The following is a 16,745-nucleotide window of genomic DNA, read 5'->3' as shown; positions in this document are numbered from 1 at the left end:
AAATGATAACAGACCATATTTTGGACACCAATCCATCTAAAAGAAAGTTTGATAAGGAAATTTGATCCTAAATAGTCCTGTTTGTGTGTAGTTGATTTCACTTGTCATTGCGCATGTATTTTGGTTTGTTTTCGTAATGAATATTGTTGCTACTTTTGAATGTGGACGATCTTTTTGTTGAATTGAAGGAATGACTCACGGTCCCCGGGCAGCGTCAGTTATCTGCCCTCCTTCTTCACCAAATTAGAGAACACCTCACCCATGGTGAAATCCAAAAAGCAAGAGATCTTTCGTAAGTTGAACTCCACCTCTGGTGTTGGTGATTCTGATGTTGGTAAGTGGGGCTTTCTTTCTTTCTTTCTTTTGGCTTAAACTATAATGCATGCACTCAAGGTCGTTTACGTGCGTCATCAACCCTATCCCTCTGTCTAGTCTCATTTTCAAGATCCTTAACCCTGTAGTTACTCGGAGATCGCATTTTGTGATTTTCAACAGCTCAATATTTTTTTTTGTAGGAAATGCTCAACCAGGGACAGAGATTTTCAATTTGCCTGCTGTTACAAGCTCTGGTAAGTTGTGGCGCCGTCAAAAACGGCCAATAATGTCTATGTGGTGGATGGGAACTTGGCTCAAAATGATGTGTCTTGGTGTGTTGTCTTGCCCTCTCTAGGCAGCATTAACCCTCGGAACCACTCCTTCAGTGACCCAGCCAGTAATCTGGGCCTTGAAGACATAATCCGTAAAGCCTTAATGGGTAACTTGGAGGACAGAGCGGAGGAGCACCAAGGTGCCATCGGCAACACCTCCAACACGAACACCGACATCCGGCAGGAGTCTAATCCGTCACCCAGCATAGGTAGGCACCCAAAACACGTGCCTCTTAAAAAGTCAACTCTTGAAATGGTAGAATTCTTTTGAACTAGTAGGGTGGCAGCGGATTAACATTTGTTTCATTTCTGCCTGCTCTCCCACTTTAAATGGGTTGGACGTCTATTGCCAGTTAAATTATTGTAACATTACAACATTATTTTACATGGATAGAACTTAACAATTGGGAAAAAAACATTCTGTTAATAATTAAACAATTGGCTGGTTGAATACATTCAAGTATTACATATAAAACGGGCACCTTCATTTTATATTCTGGCAGAAATGCATTTCCTAGTGTGCGGTGCACACTTTCATGACTTCAAATGTTAACGTTGCTTATTTACCACACCCACAGTGAAGCAGAAGCAGGGCAAAGTCAGCAACCGTAAATCCAAATCTCCAAACCTGGGTCAGACCTACTCGGGAGGCGATCGCCCCTCATCGGTGTCATCGGTTCACTCCGAGGGAGACTATCACAGACAAGCACAAGCCCAGTCCCAATGGAGTTGGGATGACAGACCCTCATCTGCAGGTTGGTCGACCATTCCTATTCAAAAAGAGGGATTTGGGTAGTTTAGTGCGGTACTCGGACGTTTGGTCGCCCGGAAGGTTATTGATAATTACCATTTAAAATTGTTGCTCAAATTCCCTAAATACAAACTGCAAATTATTATTTAGTAATACTTAATGCCCCAGTAATTATTAGGCTAAAGAAAAGCTCCAAATTTCCCGTACTTTTATTGTGTTTTGTTGGAGAACTTGTTAAGACCCTGACTGACGTCGCTTCTTAAAGGGACAACGCATGTACATACAAACTCTTATACACTCACATGTCCACTCAGGGCCATTGTTGGCTTTTATTGATGCGTAGACCGTGTTGTTTTACCTTGTTTTGTCGCCGGATTTTTGGTCGCCGGACGTTTGGTCGCCGGTTGTTTGGGTCCGGGCGACCAAACGTCCGGTCACGGTTTAGTGCATGCTTAACATAGCTTTTTAAATTTCTTTCCAGGCTCCATGCAGTTCCCTTACAACCCACTGACCATGCGCATAATGAGCACCACGCCACCCACCTCCGTATCGTCCCCTTCGGTACAGAGCCAGCAGCAGCAACCGCAACCGCCGCCTCCGCCGCAGCAGCAGTCGCTTCCTGCCGGAGCTCCAACGGGCCAGCAGCGCGTGTGGCAATCTCTGCTGTCGGAGCAATACGAGGCCCTGTCGGACAGCGACGACTGAGCCCGCCGCGAGAGAGGGGATGAACAGAGAGCCGAGAGAGCTGCATTTCTTCCACCCGCTCCCAACGTGTCCAAGTCGACAGGGCGGCGTCCAATTCCTTTCCGGTGCTACGGCGCCCCCTAGCTGTAAGCTAAGCATACACGACACGGCGACAGACTGGGCTCTCCGGAACGAGACCCGCTCTTTGGTTCGGAACCGCTCGTTCCGGTCTCGAGAGGAATTCAAACCCGATTGAGGCGGTGACTTGTGATATAGTGAATCTGAAATGTACAAAGTGTCTTCATTTCTGCAAAGCTATAATTCATGAAAAAAAAAGTCATTGTATGTAAATAGAATAACCATTTTGCTGTGTTTTTTCTTAACGTGATTATTTCTTATTTTAATGTCGCTTTATAATTGATCCACTTTCAGTGCTAATCAAAAACGCCACAGGTGGTCTTTCCCAGGCTCCTCCCCCACCACGCACACCTCAAACGGGCAAGTTCTTGTTGTCCATATACACGTTGCAGTGCACTGCTCAACCTTGAAACAGTTTTGGTCTTCCCTAAAATGTCAATTTAAGTCTGTCTTAATTGTGTATTGCACTCTTCCTCCCCCTTTGATGATTTACCAGGCCTCATGGCTTGAGATTAAAAAAGGCAGCTTTAACAAATTCAGAGATATTCTTCCTTGGTATTTGATATTTGTATTTACTTCCCTGATACCATTTTTAATACTTTTATGCAACAATTGAAACTGTTGACTATCTTTCCAGATTGACCCACTTTTACCAAACAATAGGCAACTTTGGAGGGGTGGATGGCGGTTGTTTTGTTATTGCATTTTTTTGCTTCATAGCCATCAATAACAGGAATACTACCCGCTGTCTGTTGATGTATTCAAAAGTAATCTGGCCATATTTGATGTTCTTTCTACTCACAGAACATTTTGCGATCGTTGCTTAATCACTGTAGTTGTGAGTACATGGTACAATGTTATCATTAGAATTCCACGCTGTGGTAATTCTGTTTCCATGAAGGTAAATTGGGGAATAAAATACACTTGCAAACCTTTAGATTTTAATTTTACCTTCCAATTCGGTTTACTCAGTTCCTTCTTGTGATGTGATGTTTTGATAAAGTTGGTGTTTATTTTATAACAGTTTCCATAGATTGTTTTGTGTCCATTTTTAATGAATGATTGTTTACAATGGCATTGGCAGAAAATGTTTAGTTACTTGAATTTGACTCGAAAGACTACTTGAAGCTGGAAAATTATTTTATTTTAGGGCTAAAAGCCCACTTTTTCTTCCTTTTGAAATCAAACTTGAAAACTTCATTTTTTTAATGTTGAAATGCAATTTCTGTGTGGCAGAATGTCTTATACATAGTTGCCTACTACAAAATTTCAGAATAATTAATAAAGTGGCTCTTTTATCCACCACTGAAAAACGACCTAATGATGTTGAAATATAAATTTTTATGTTCTACAAATGGAAAGCGAACACGTCAATGGCAGAAAGTTGTCAATCCATTACAAAATTCGGTTTCATAATTTTGTTTTAAGCAACTTCCCAATAAAATTGTTTATTTTTTTAATGCAAGCAAAAAATGACGTCACATGTAGCCGGAAGTATTTGACTACAGAACACTCCTGATTGGCTGGTTTGCGTTTGAGCACTTCCTTAAACATCCTGAGGAAAAAATGCCTGCTGTGTTGCCTGCAGTGGCCGAACAGCTTTTCAAAGATATCCGGAAAATATACAGTGAAACTGCTCAAAGTAAGTTGACGTTTGGCAAACAAAACACCATTAATGTTTTTTGTGCGTTTTTGATAAAGACGGAAAATTGTGTATGTTTGGATCAGAATTCATTCAAACATTTCAGACGTGAACCAAATACAACTAACATTTAAATATATATATATTTTAATGTTTGCAGTGTTAGGACGCGATCTCGTTACGTTTCCGACTCATGCATGTCTAAATTCATTCCGCAATTATAATTATAGTTCCATAACTGCAAACACAGATGCCCAATTTTGTGCTGCACACCTGCGATCAGGGATATTTAACCGTTGTTGTGATTCAAACTCCGCATGCCCTCTTGTGGCATGTTTTGGAACTATCCTCGCAGATAGGTGATTGTATACACAACGTGATAATGGATGATGAAAATAGATGTAGGTTTATTTTTTACCTATAATAATAGTGATAATGCCACGCCTTGGTCAAGTTGTCTGGTCAAATGTAATTTCATGATTGATAAAAACTAGAGTAAAATCAGAAATACGCAGGTTCTGGCCTGCAATTACACTCTAAAGTTGATTAAAAAAAATCATAGTATACTATTAATTTAAACTTAGGCCTGACTGGCTCATGTTTCATTGCCATAGATGGTGCTAGTTTGGACGTCTAACGTCTTCAATGGCAGACAATGAGTTGAATGAGTAACCTGTGCATGGTTGAATGATTTTTAGATGATAAAATGAATAACAATCTTATTATTTTCCCATTTGTCTTTTGCAGTACCTGATGACTTGCTGATTGCGTAAGTACTAATCTTTCTTCCCATCACAAAGCATTTCCAGTTCAGTGTCTGTTTCCAGATAACCAGATGCTGGTTGACATAAAAGCTTCCAGAACATCCTCAGTGTCGATGTTGGCATGCTTGTCCTATTTGCTTCTGTGGACCGACAGTTTTAAATGAAAAGATCAGAATTTATAACGTAGAACAGATTCGATTTGGTCTCGCCAATTGAGTGCCATTTATTTTGTGTACAAAAAAACAACAACAACAACGTAATATTCCCCCAAAAGGTCTTATGAGTAAGCACGGTCACACTGATGCTTATAGCAAAAAGTTCCCAGCATAGTGGTGAACTTTTTGTCAGTGAACTGATGCTCACTGCCTGGGTGAGAAGCCACATCCTTTCCGTTAGTCAGCGTACTTTGGTTTGGCTGTTGTTCATCATTTTCTGAAACATGAGTAAAACTTCCCACAAGTGAGACTAAATATGTTTCGGAAGAAAGTATCTTTTAATAGAAAAAAATGGACTAAACTACATGCTGGTATTCAAAAGAATTTGAGTCTAATTAGTGGTGGATTGGCGTATAAAATTAACTCTGATATCATTGTCTCTCTGACTTTTTCTTCTTGGTTTGTCAGGCTGAAGTTTGTTTTTGGGCCCAGTGCAGTCCAAGCCCTGGATCTGGTTGACCAGCGTTCAGTCACCTGCCTGTCCTCGCCCAGTGGACGCAAAACCTTCCAGGTAGCCCTCGCTATTCGGATATTTAGACTACAATTGCCATTTAAGAACTTTCTCTTAAGACATGTATTTTTTTTTGCAGCATGCTTCCATTTTTTTTTATTTCAAGCCATTCACTCATTGGCTGCCTTTGACGTCTATACACGTCTAATCAATTTTCACTCCTAGGAGCGAATGAACATTTATCAAAATGCATTGGACATTTATCTCGCTGAGCAAAAATTGACAGCTACTAATTTGCGAGTTTAACATTTTTGTTGAGAGAGATCTTGTGCAAATATTAGCTAATGAGGAAATGATGTCCAAATATTGTTACAGATAAGGCACAATGTGTAAAAATGTGTAGATAAGAAAAGTACTGGTAAAACAGCACCAGGTAAAAATGAGCATTCAAGATACCCTAATTTAACATTTTAGACCTTCACCACAGGAGAACATTTTTTATTACATGTGAATGAACGTTAGCCCTATTTAATTCCAAGAAACAAATGTTATCGGTGCATGATAGTCATCACAGCTGCCTTTTTTTTAGGAAAACAAACAAACGAAAAAACAATTTGTTGGCATAATGTAGAATGATAGAATTGTGCGCAATCCACTTCTGTAGCCGTCCAGAAATTGCTGGGAAATCCAGAAACGCGTTGCGTTCTCTTTTGAACGGATTCACAGAATTGTCTAGGCTTTTTTTCCCCTTTTGAGTCGATTCAAGTATTTGCGTCATTTGGAGCCGAATAACGTTAGAGCCCGTCTGACACGACTCTTATCGTCTTTTGGATTATGTCTAATGTATACAGTATGCAATGTACAATAACACACTCAAAGACAGTGACAGTTTGCAGATAAAAGATGTTTTTGTAGGACTTTAGCTTTGTCAAACTTCTGTTCTTTTTCCATTGATAACTTTTTTAAGAAGGCACGTGAAAACACCAAGGAATCAAAACATCATTGGAAGTAATGTGTACAGTGATTTTCCGGAAGTACTCCTGCGGGCTCCTCTGGCTCTGAATCAAATATTGAAATAGAATTTAAACCATCATTACGTTGGTCATTTCCTGTGAACAGATCTGAGGGACGAATAATTGTTCATTGGCCTACTAATGCATTCTCGTTTTCTAATGCGTGCAAATGTGATGTTTTACTACTCAGATTTTTTTATTATTCAATGAGGCAATGGTACAACATTCAGTACTATCATGTAGAAAGTAGTCTTCCTGTTTTTAGTCATTTATTCTTTTATAGTTAGTTTTTTTTCTGGTATTACAGGCCATCTTATTGCAGACGGTCCCCCGCCAAATAATGTTCAGCAAATAAATGAAACTTATTACTTGTTTTGCTGCATCGAATAACAATTGTCGACCTAGGACAAATGTTATCAGTGCATATGCAGTCACAGAGGACTACTAATGATCTCGTTAGAGAATAAAAGGGAGGAAAAGCAGAAGGCAAAACCGTTGCGGTTGTGGTTGTGGTCGTGGTCATTGTGACCCAAATTTCCTGTCCACTCCTTCTCCTCCTCCTAAAAGCCATGGGTGGACTCGAAAATACAATGCTGCCAAATGTAGAAATGCATTGTCTTTTGTTTTGGGAAGACTTTAATAGAGTTTCGGGTCAGCCTGAGATCTCATTTCTGTGCCTTTGTTGTACAGTTGAAGGACATGTGTATTTGTGGCACACACACACACACACACACACACACACACATACACACACCTGAGCACTTGGATAGTATCTCTGCACTTCTTGAAAGGCGTACTTTCCCAACCCTTGAATGTCAACGTGTGACCATGAGAGCAGAATTAGCACTTAAGTGGCTTATTTTCATAATCCGTAAGGAAGTAAATGCTTGTTGTCTGTGTTTTTCCTCCAATAGAATTACTTCAAATGAACTCATCCACTGCCATTTAAAAGCTGGAGATATTCAATTTATTCTTACTAGGCTTTAAAAGATCTGATGTTAAAGTTCTTAGAATAGAAGGAAACCTGTCCATCTTTTTTTTTTGGGAAGTCAATCTATACCAGGGGTCGGGAACCTTTTTGACACAGAGAGCCATAAACAATTCCTATTTTCAAATTTTATTCCTTGAGAGCCATACTCAAAATTTAAGAGTAAAAATGTGAAAATGAGATGTGATTTTTTGGGGGGTAATTTTACCACTTTTAAAGTACTATAAATGAATTGTTTTGACAACACTGTTACCCAGTTGCTAATCAATGAAAATATGCATGCAGAAAAGTCTAATGAAAAAAAAAAAGATGATTGATGTTAGAGGAAGTGTGAGCGCCATAGTGCCAACGTGACGCTCCTATTGTTTCATTCGGGACTCGGCTCTGTCACCAGCAGTTTGAATACATATTTTACCTCACAGGTTAGCGAAGAGCCACATGCACCCATCAGATGAGCCACATATGGCTCCCGAGCCATAGGTTCCCTACCCCTCATCGATACCAACGGAGTTTGGATTTGGCACAATTCAACTTTTTCTCCCGGTTGCCATGAACTACTAAATTCTTTGGGCTAGAAAATTCTGACTTTTTTTAGCGGATCTTCCTCGAATCCCCTTTTTGTCTTTCGCTTCTGGCGAAGAGGGAGACGTCCAACATCCTGTCCCTTGAGCCAACAAGTATTCCACGAGAGTCCAATTTTGACCCCCGGACAAACAAAGCCGGAACTTTAGCGAGGCTTTAACGCTCGCCGATCCCCGCGCTCCGTGGCGACTCAATGGCCGCGCTTGATGCGTGTGGGCCTCCTGCCAGACCCGGGCAGTTTGAAGGGATAAACTGCCAAGCTTTCCCGCACGAGGCCCGCCAAAGCCACGTGACGGGGCACGCTAGGGGTGAACAAACAGAACCCCCAGTGCGAGGTGGTTTCCAACTACTTTTTCTAGCGTTTCCTGACTTAGTTTTTACAGATTTACTGCATCTTCCTGTCTCGCTCGCCCGTCTTCTTAGTCTGGGTCATTGTTTCTCATGGCCTTGATTTATAAAGCAGTGCCACGTTGGAAAAACGAGATCTTGATACCTCTGCAGGTCACCGGACAGTAATTAATGGGAGCGTTGTGAAATAATGGCGCCTCTTCTAGCATCCCAGGACGTGTTCATTATCATGTCAAGAATTGATTGTGCTTGCCAGCAGGTACTTTTTGGTCCAAGGCCTTTTAAAAATTGGGTTTTCAAATTTTTCATTTTTGGCGTTTTAAAACTACCGTGGCACCAATACCGCTATATGATGACTAAATGATGTCATCATGACTCTTTTTAATCCTTCTGCTGTGAATTTACCCTTAAAATGAGTTCATCAACGAATGCGTGTTTGTTTATTTGCCGGTCATGCCCTTTCAAATACGTGGGACGTCTTTGGTAGACAAAGAGCTATGCAGTGTCTGACCAAGCCGCGATAGCAATTACGCTACATTAAAGTGAGCGCGTAGTCATTTAGTATTAAAAAAAAACATGGCATCGCCGTTTATTGAAATCGATATCGAGAGTGGAAAAGTGGTGTCTGTGGAACACGATTTAAAATGGTAACTTGAAACCTCTGTCTGAATTCCCAACAGCTCAGTAATCCAAGCATTCAACTTTAAAACTAGATATGTCGTTTGGCTTTCTGTAATGATGGCCGTTTTTCTCCTATAATTGCATTTCGTGAAGCCGCGCCTTCGCCTCTGACCGCTTTTTGTTGTTTGCGATCATTCAACGAAATGACAAAATCACCGTTTCAAATTTCAAAGCTCCCCATTGAGTTATTTTTGTTGCCGACATTCAGTCAAGCCTGGAGTTTAGGGGCCACTGGGATGCAATAAAATATGTTTATCTCGGTGCCTTTCCATACTTGTATTGTGTTCAGTGAACCTTGACTACACTGTGGTTATCTTTGAGCATCCAAATATGGGCAGCAATGTAGAATTTTCTGAAGATGAACTTGCAGCCAGCGAGAAACGTTGGGTCGCTCACACGCCATTGCTTGATTTTTGTTGCAGGTCACGGGCGGCTCTGGGACTTTGTACACTTGCTTCGCATCCTGCCACTTCTGTCCGTGTCCCGCCTTTGCCTACAAAGTGCTGAAGAGGAATGAGAGCCTGCTGGTGAGAATCTCACGGGAAGGCAAACACGTTCATTTCCTGATGCCTCTGTTTATTCCACCCAGGAATGCACACGTGATATACATCACGGGCCAGCGCTCGGTTTGTGTTGAGGCGCCAAACTGTTTTTCAACCATTGTGTCTCATCACTCGGGGTGTGCATCCTGTGAAAAAACGAAAAAAAAAACACTACAGACAATTTTGTTGGAAATGAGACAATGCAGACAGTGAAATGTGTTCTGCAGATGTTTTGCGAGGAGGTTATGTCGGGGTCATGGTGCTGTTCAACTCTGTCGCTTTAACCCTTTAATGTGCAAAATCAGATTTCTAAAAATATATTTTTTTTGCTTTAAAAAAAAAATGAAGTGATAAATTGTTAAAGAGGAACATTATTGAATTAATTAAAACTGAAATAAACTATGATGATATGATTAGATTAGATTAGATTTAGATTAGATTAGATAAAGATTAGATAAAGATTAGATAAAGATTAGATACAGATTAGATTAGATAAAGATTAGATTAGATAAAGATTAGATTAGATAAAGATTAGATTAGATAAAGATTAGATTAGATAAAGATTAGATTAGATTAGATAAAGATTAGATTAGATTAGAACTTTATTTCATCCCGTATTTGGGAAATTTCTTGGTTGCAAAACACACAAGACATTGTAGACCTAGGTAAAAAAACTGGAGCCAAACACAAAATGTTAAAGAGGAACATTATTGAATTCATTAAAACGGAAATAAACCATAATTATGTGATTAGATTAGATTAGAATAGAATAGATTAGATTAGATTAGAATTTTATTTCATCCCGTATTCGGGAAATTTCTTGGTTGCAGTAGCAAGACAAACACAAGACACACAAGACATTGTAGATCTAGGTAAAAAAACTGGAGCCACACACAGAAAGTCCACAAGGTGGGAACCTTCTGGAGACTGAGACTGAGGTTACCGCACAGTCTCTCAGTAGTCTGGAGGTTTTAAAGATCATCCACTATCTTGGAATCATCATCTTCTGATAACAGTCTAAATGAGATTTTTTTTTAATGTTTCAAGGTATTGGCCTTCTGATATTTTCATCCCCATTGAAAATAGCTCCGGGCAATAAACATGAAGCAAGCGTGAAGTAAATAGTTACACATTTGATTTGGTGCCCAAGAGTCAAGTTCAATGTCACAAGCAGTGCTCTGTTCTTTTTTGTTGCGTTGAGACGTTCATTGTAAAGAAAGAAGGAAACATTTGACAAAGGTCAGAGCTGTCATAGCGTGACGCTCGCTTACTCATTTGACTCGAGGTCTCTCTCTGTCGTCTCTGGCGTTGGAGCGACTTTGACGTGACCGCCGTCCTCTTTTGTTGCAGTGCAAACACATTCTGGCCGTCTACCTGTGCGAGGCCATGGGCGTGACTCACAAGCAGAGTGTGTCGGACGAGCAGATGACGGCGTTGCTGACGGGGACTTTGTGACTGTGAGTGCTACTTTCCTTCCAATCGGATGCTGGAGATGATCTTTTGATCACTTTTAGCTTCCCTTAAAGAGTTCAGAAGTTGTGTTTCCAGGGAAACATCTGCTCAACCACACTTTATTTTTAGCATCTTGGTTGGGAAACAGTGAGACCCTCCATGCTAGTAAATGTTTATTCTTCCCTTTGAAAAGCTTGTTTTGTCTGTCAACATGCTTTTCTTATGCACTTGCTGCCATAGAAATAAGATAATAATGTTGAACAATAGAAACATGGCTTTTATTCACAAACTATTTGACTGTACTCACACCAAGATTGCACTTCAAGTTGAATCATGACACAAAGGCGACAGATGCTGGGGTGGGGAAACTGTTTTGGATTAACATATCTGTTGATGTCATACCAAAAATATATATTTAGGTCACCAGACAAACATCTTGTAAACAAAAAAAAAGCATGACACCTGTGTACATATTTTTTTTTAGACATTAGTTAACAAGAGAACTCCACATTACAGTGCAGATAGAGTAGAGATATCTCCATTGGAATGTACTATAGTATGTATTTAGCCCTTGAGAAAAGTCAGCTGGCACACAAAGATAGGAGGCATGTTTATTTTTGAAGCCTTGAAATATCAACGAAAGAAATGATTGATAACAAGCAAGTGGCATGTCGATCTCTTTGACGTTTTGGCTTTATAGTTTTAACAGCGCCAACTTTCTTCTTGCCAAATAATTTAGAATTCGATCAGAGCTGTGCACATGGCGCATTGTAGTATTGTTTTGTTTGTATTTATCAATGTTTATTTATATATAAGTTAATCATAAAAAAAAACAATTACTATAACTTAGAGCTTATGCAGATTTTGGGTCATGTCGGCTACACTTGTATACTAAATGACAGTAGTGTGAATAGGCTGGGGGATATTTGATTACTGATTTTATATTCTCTACATTAAGGTGGCAATAAGAGGCAAATAACTCAAAAGACCTTTTAAAACCTACACTCAAAAACCCCCATTACTTTTTACAATTAGTAGCAATGAAAAAAAACCTTTACATTCATAAAAGCAATGTATTGGCAGGCTATAATGTGGCCTACATGACCCAAAATGTGATGTAGTTTTTAAAATAGTCTCGTTCCCTGTCAAGACTTAAGAAACTTTGTGGAAAGAGAACAAAAATAAGCGCAGTGTACAAGTACTTGCATTGTACCTATTGAGGTCCACAAGTAGTACAGGTCCCGACTCCCCAAGACTTGTTCACATTCACAAAGATACATCCCGATAATAAATAAAACCTTGCACTTCGACTCAAGTGTATATAAAAAAGAGGGCTCTCGTAGTTCCATCAAGGCTGATTGGCAACGATAAATAGCGTTTTCGAAGTTTGGACCCCATTCGCAGTCCAGTTAGCGTTAACGCGAAGCCACGACGGATCCTTCTGAGAAGCAAAGTTTGATTCCCGGATCCCGCGTAGGCCGTCATATACCCCGCCGGCGGTGGGCGGTCTACAGCAGGGCGTCTCCGGTCACGCGGAGCTGGCCCCTTGCACGCCTGCTTCCGTTGGAACCGACGTCGAGCTCCTCTTTGCGGCACAGCACGTGCCGTTTGAGGATCTTGTGGAAGGTGGTTCTAAAGTCCTGGATGCGGTACGCGTAGATGACGGGGTTGACGGCCGAGTTGGCGTGGGACAGAATGATGGCCAGGTACATGACCTCCACGGGCTTGTGCAGGTCCTGGTAGAAGAGCGTGAGGCAATTGAGGATGTGGACGGGCAGCCAGCAGATGGCGAAGAGCCCCACGATGATGGACAGCGACTTGGCGGCGCGGATCTCCCGCTGAAGAAGGCCGTGGTGCTGGCTGTCCCCGTTGGCCACGCACTTGAGCTCGATCTGCCTCATCTGCATCCTGGCCACCGTGAAGATCTTCATGTAGATGCCCAGCATGATGAGGAGCGGCAGCAGCACGCAAACGAAGAAATTAAAGTAGACCATGTACTCCATGTCCACCACCCTCTCGAAGAAACACCTGAGCTCGCAGCTCCCGAGGAGCGAACGCGCGCCGCCGCCGCTTTTCGGACCCGCCTCCGTGGCGTTGTCCGACGTGGAGTCGTCGTCGTCGACGTCGCCGCAACTGGAGCGCTTGATGTTCCAGCCGAAGAAAGGGACCAGCCCGATGACGAAGGAGAGGATCCATAAAATTGCGATGATCTCTCTGGCCGTCTTGCCCGTCATCAGCTCCTTGTACCTACGACGGAAACGTCACTTTATTTCGTTTTGCCAGCCCGAAAGAGGAACGCCAGGCGTAAACTCGCGGACAAAGAGGAAGGAACGCGCCGTTGCCGTTGGGCCATTTTTTATGTACGATGTGGTAGAAATGTGACTAAAACAGAAGTGAGAACAACCCACATCGCAAAAGCACCCACCCCCATTTCCTCACTTGGCTACCTTACCTACAATTCATTTTTGACATTTTGGAAGTTTTAAATGACTAAATCCTGACTTTCTGAAATTTCCACACTGTCAGTTCTGTTTTTTTTTTTCTCCATACAAATTTAACCCACTCAGCCCACCCCGTTTCATGTCGCCGAGGAGCCGTGCTGTTGAGACGAAAGAATCTAATGAAGTCGATTATTCGCCCTCAGCAGGAGCTCAAAGGACAAATACGGAGTCCGGCTCGGCGGCGTCCCGTGACGCCCGCGGGCGCTTTCCTGACGTGACGTCAGGTTAACGTTTGCTTGATGAGACGCACGCATGCAGACACACACGTAGCAGCAAAATTCTCCAGAGCTTCTCACACCATCCTAGCCCAAGACTTTCAATATCTAATCTCTAGTCCAAGAATATTTCCTGTTCCCCCTTTAAAAAAATTAACATTTCTAACAAAAGTGTCCTTTTGGTTTTTTTTTAGTTCAAGAAAATAAAACATTTCCAGTTCTTATCTTTCACTGTACATTGGGAGACATAAGGAGCCTCCAAATAAAACCTACGACGTGGCCCTGCCACAAAAAAAAGCATTTTGACACGATTGCTTTGAGCTTTTTAGAAACATCAATTTAAAAAAAAAAAAGGTGAAGTCATAAGCAGGAAGTTTGTCTCCTACTCAGGCTGTCAATTATTAGCAGGTTTAGCCCCTTGTGTGTTTCCTAATAGCTGTAAATGAGCCTAGTTGGGACTCAAAAGACCCACCCCCCACTTCACCTCTTAAAACATGAAGGTTCCATTCACCTGTTCTTCTCCTTCTTGGTCTAACTCAGGGGTAGGGAACCTATGGCTCGGGAGCCACATATGGCTCTTTTGACGGGTGCATATGGCTCTCTGCTAACCTGTGAGGTAAAATATGGAAACTATGGAATTTTTCCTTTCGTTACACTCTTCTGCGTGGATATTCTCATTGATACTCATTGATTAGCAACAACGTAACAATGTTGTCAAAAGAATTCAGAGACTTTTTGTACTTTAAAAGTGGAGAAGTGGCTTAAAAAAGGCACACATTTTTATGTATGTTGACTTTTAAATTCGGAGCATGGCTCTCAAGGATTAATATTTAAAAAATATGAATTGTTTATGGCTCTTTCCATCAAAAAGGTTCCCGACCCCTGGTCTAACTTGTAGCAATCACCCCCGCCCCCGCACCTTGGCACAAGCTGTCAGCGGCCTGTGGCATCACACCGGATTAGCGGTGCCGTGACGACAGCTCGCCAGCCATCTAACTTAGCTGTGCTATCTTCTTCCTTTTTTTTTTACCCATAATTTACTTCTCTTCTTCTATTTTGTCACCCTATGCCAAGTGATATTTGTTTTGACCATTGTCTTTAGTTCCTATTGTTAAAATTAGTCATACATGCTCATAAATGGATAAAATATTCTGATTTAACAAGCAACCTTTCCATAAAAGGAACCTCAGTTAACATCCATTATATACGTATTTCCGGTACTCGGATGATTCGCCTAAAGACGTTTCGCCGACGGACGTTTGACAGACGGACAGGCCGTCGGCGAAACGTCTTTAGGCGAATCATCCGGTCACGGTATTTCCCCATCACGCTAACCATTTTTACAAACATCTCCATTTTGTCAAACAAATCTAACAAGCGATTCTCCAGGTTCCAAAAGTCTGGCGCCAGAGAAATGCTCCACCCTTTTTTTGCACCTTAATCTTAAAATGATATTAAACATTTACTACTGTTTGGTTTCGGTAAAGCCACGGCAAACAAAGGATTCTAGAGAATTTACACAGCATGCACGCTTCAGTTCCAATTTAGAATCGAGCAGAAAGGAAAAGTAAACTAGATCTTCATCTCTGTTTTCATCAGGAGGTGTGTTAAGTTACATCAGAGCTGTCAGGAAACAACGAGCACTCTTGGACTCCATCAATGGCAACCAATGATTCGATAGTCAAATGGATGACCCTGACAATACAAGTTATTTACGATCAAACCTAATTCACCATCGTTTTGCCAATTTACAGCATAATGTCAGCAAGCGGTACGAAACTCTAGGTTTTTTTCTCCAACCCTGACAACAACAAGCAAACACTTGCTCCTACTCGGGTAAAAGCCACGATATTAGGCTCTACAAAGCCCCCCACCCAGACCACATGGCCACTAATAAGATCAAGTTACAGAAGGACACCATGATTCTTGTGTGTCTCCCGTACATTCCGTTTACACACATGCGTGTTGGTGTGCGTGCAGTCCGCAACAATTTGGGGCCAGGATTCTCTCTTTTAAAGTGTTTTTACAGATGCTCGTAGTGGAAACGAACAGCCTGGCCAGATGTTTACGCCTCCTGGGAAGGGCGACACTCACACACTCACACACTCACGCACACTGGACGCTTTCCTCCGGGGAACCGTCTTTCTCGTTTTGCATCACGTACAAGGAGACCCTGTCAGTAGTTTGTCTTTGAGCGGTGGTTGCGTAGCCCACCAAAGAATCTTAAATGTAGCCTATATTTTGTTTGCATTTTAACAGTAGATGGGGGAGTTACTTAAATATTGCCAATTAAAATGGGCATTTTGAATCTTAAATGCAGCCTACATTTTGTTTGCATTTTAACACTAGATGGGGGAGTCACTTAAATATCGCCAATTAAAATGCGCACCTAAAAACTAGCACAAAAAAAACAACAACAACTATCAGACAAAAAAATCTGGTTGCCCAGTCCCACCAAACAAATGTTTTCTATTCTAATACCCTCGATGATGACTAAATTGGCCCAGAGAAGTTCTGGAACGGAACGGCGTTGGCTCACCTGAGAGGGATTTTGATGGCCAGGTATCTGTCAATGGCAATGGCCAGCAGACTGAAGATGGAGCTCTGAGTAAGAACCAGGACGAAGCAGGCCAGGAAAAGGCAGCCGTAAAAGTCCAGCCGGATGCCGATGCTGATGGTGATGGCGAAGGGGATGGCCAGGCAGCCCACCAGAATGTCGGCCACGGCCAGAGACACCAGGAAATAGTTGGTGGCGTTCTTCAGGGTGCTGTTGACGGCCACGGCCCAGCAAACCAGCACGTTGCCGCCGATGGACAAGAGAGCGATGACCACTTCGATGAGGATGTAAAACGTCTTGATTCCTTGGTAGTCATTCATTCTCGTGGGACTCACAACCCGCGTGTCTACGAGTGTGCAAGCCGTACGCAAGTCCCCGGGATTATTAGTCCGCAACTTTGACACGCTAAACTGTCCATCTGCAAAGAGACAGACAGAGAAAGAGAGAGAGAGAGAGAAAAAAAGTTTCATCATCATTTTGTTACCCGAGCTTTGCTGATTTTTCTTTACCTTTGCGAAAGCATCGCTCAGCGAGGACTTTCCGCGAGTGCGGGACAACTTTGTTCCTCCGCCGC

At 41.9% G+C, this 16,745-nt stretch overlaps 3 protein-coding genes across 13 annotated transcripts in view; 2 read left to right on the top strand and 1 right to left on the bottom strand.

The window, feature by feature from the left end:
* The window catches only part of ncor1 (nuclear receptor corepressor 1), a 29,747-nt gene extending 26,590 nt beyond the window's left edge, over positions 1-3,157 (top strand). For 7 of the 8 annotated variants that reach the window (XM_077591604.1, XM_077591608.1, XM_077591606.1 and 4 more), the window contains 5 exons: positions 189-334; positions 516-569; positions 671-856; positions 1,226-1,402; positions 1,880-3,157. In XM_077591604.1, coding sequence (XP_077447730.1) covers positions 189-334; positions 516-569; positions 671-856; positions 1,226-1,402; positions 1,880-2,103 — 787 coding nt within the window. In that variant the 3' untranslated portion in view covers positions 2,104-3,157. The remainder of the gene's footprint in view (positions 1-188; positions 335-515; positions 570-670; positions 857-1,225; positions 1,403-1,879) is intronic. The other variant, XM_077591607.1, reaches the window with a different exon arrangement.
* A 497-nt stretch (positions 3,158-3,654) lies between these two features.
* On the top strand, positions 3,655-16,429 carry zswim7 (zinc finger, SWIM-type containing 7). Of its 4 annotated transcripts, none has more exons than XM_077591615.1 (6): positions 3,655-3,862; positions 4,610-4,631; positions 5,250-5,352; positions 9,327-9,431; positions 10,797-10,903; positions 16,122-16,429. In XM_077591615.1, the coding sequence occupies exons 1-5, from the start codon at positions 3,787-3,789 to the stop codon at positions 10,899-10,901; spliced, it is 411 nt and encodes a 136-aa protein (XP_077447741.1). In that variant the 5' UTR covers positions 3,655-3,786; the 3' UTR covers positions 10,902-10,903; positions 16,122-16,429. The 4 variants fall into 4 exon arrangements, with proteins under 4 accessions (XP_077447741.1, XP_077447740.1, XP_077447739.1 ...); XM_077591614.1 differs by lacking the exon at positions 16,122-16,429 and adding an exon at positions 15,214-16,065; XM_077591613.1 differs by lacking the exon at positions 16,122-16,429 and having other exon boundaries at positions 10,797-11,554.
* adora2b (adenosine A2b receptor) lies at positions 11,155-16,736 on the bottom strand. Its single transcript, XM_077591612.1, has 3 exons — positions 16,681-16,736; positions 16,154-16,589; positions 11,155-13,145 (listed from the first exon to the last, which is right to left on the bottom strand). Exons 2-3 carry the CDS (start codon positions 16,489-16,491, stop codon positions 12,407-12,409), a joined length of 1,077 nt encoding a protein of 358 aa, XP_077447738.1. The 5' UTR covers positions 16,492-16,589; positions 16,681-16,736; the 3' UTR covers positions 11,155-12,406.
* Positions 16,737-16,745: the final 9 nt, after the last annotated feature.

This window comes from Stigmatopora argus, chromosome 22 (assembly GCF_051989625.1).
Source record: "Stigmatopora argus isolate UIUO_Sarg chromosome 22, RoL_Sarg_1.0, whole genome shotgun sequence".
In the NCBI taxonomy this organism is placed as follows: domain Eukaryota; kingdom Metazoa; phylum Chordata; class Actinopteri; order Syngnathiformes; family Syngnathidae; genus Stigmatopora; species Stigmatopora argus.
This window is presented reverse-complemented; position numbering and strand designations above follow the sequence as displayed.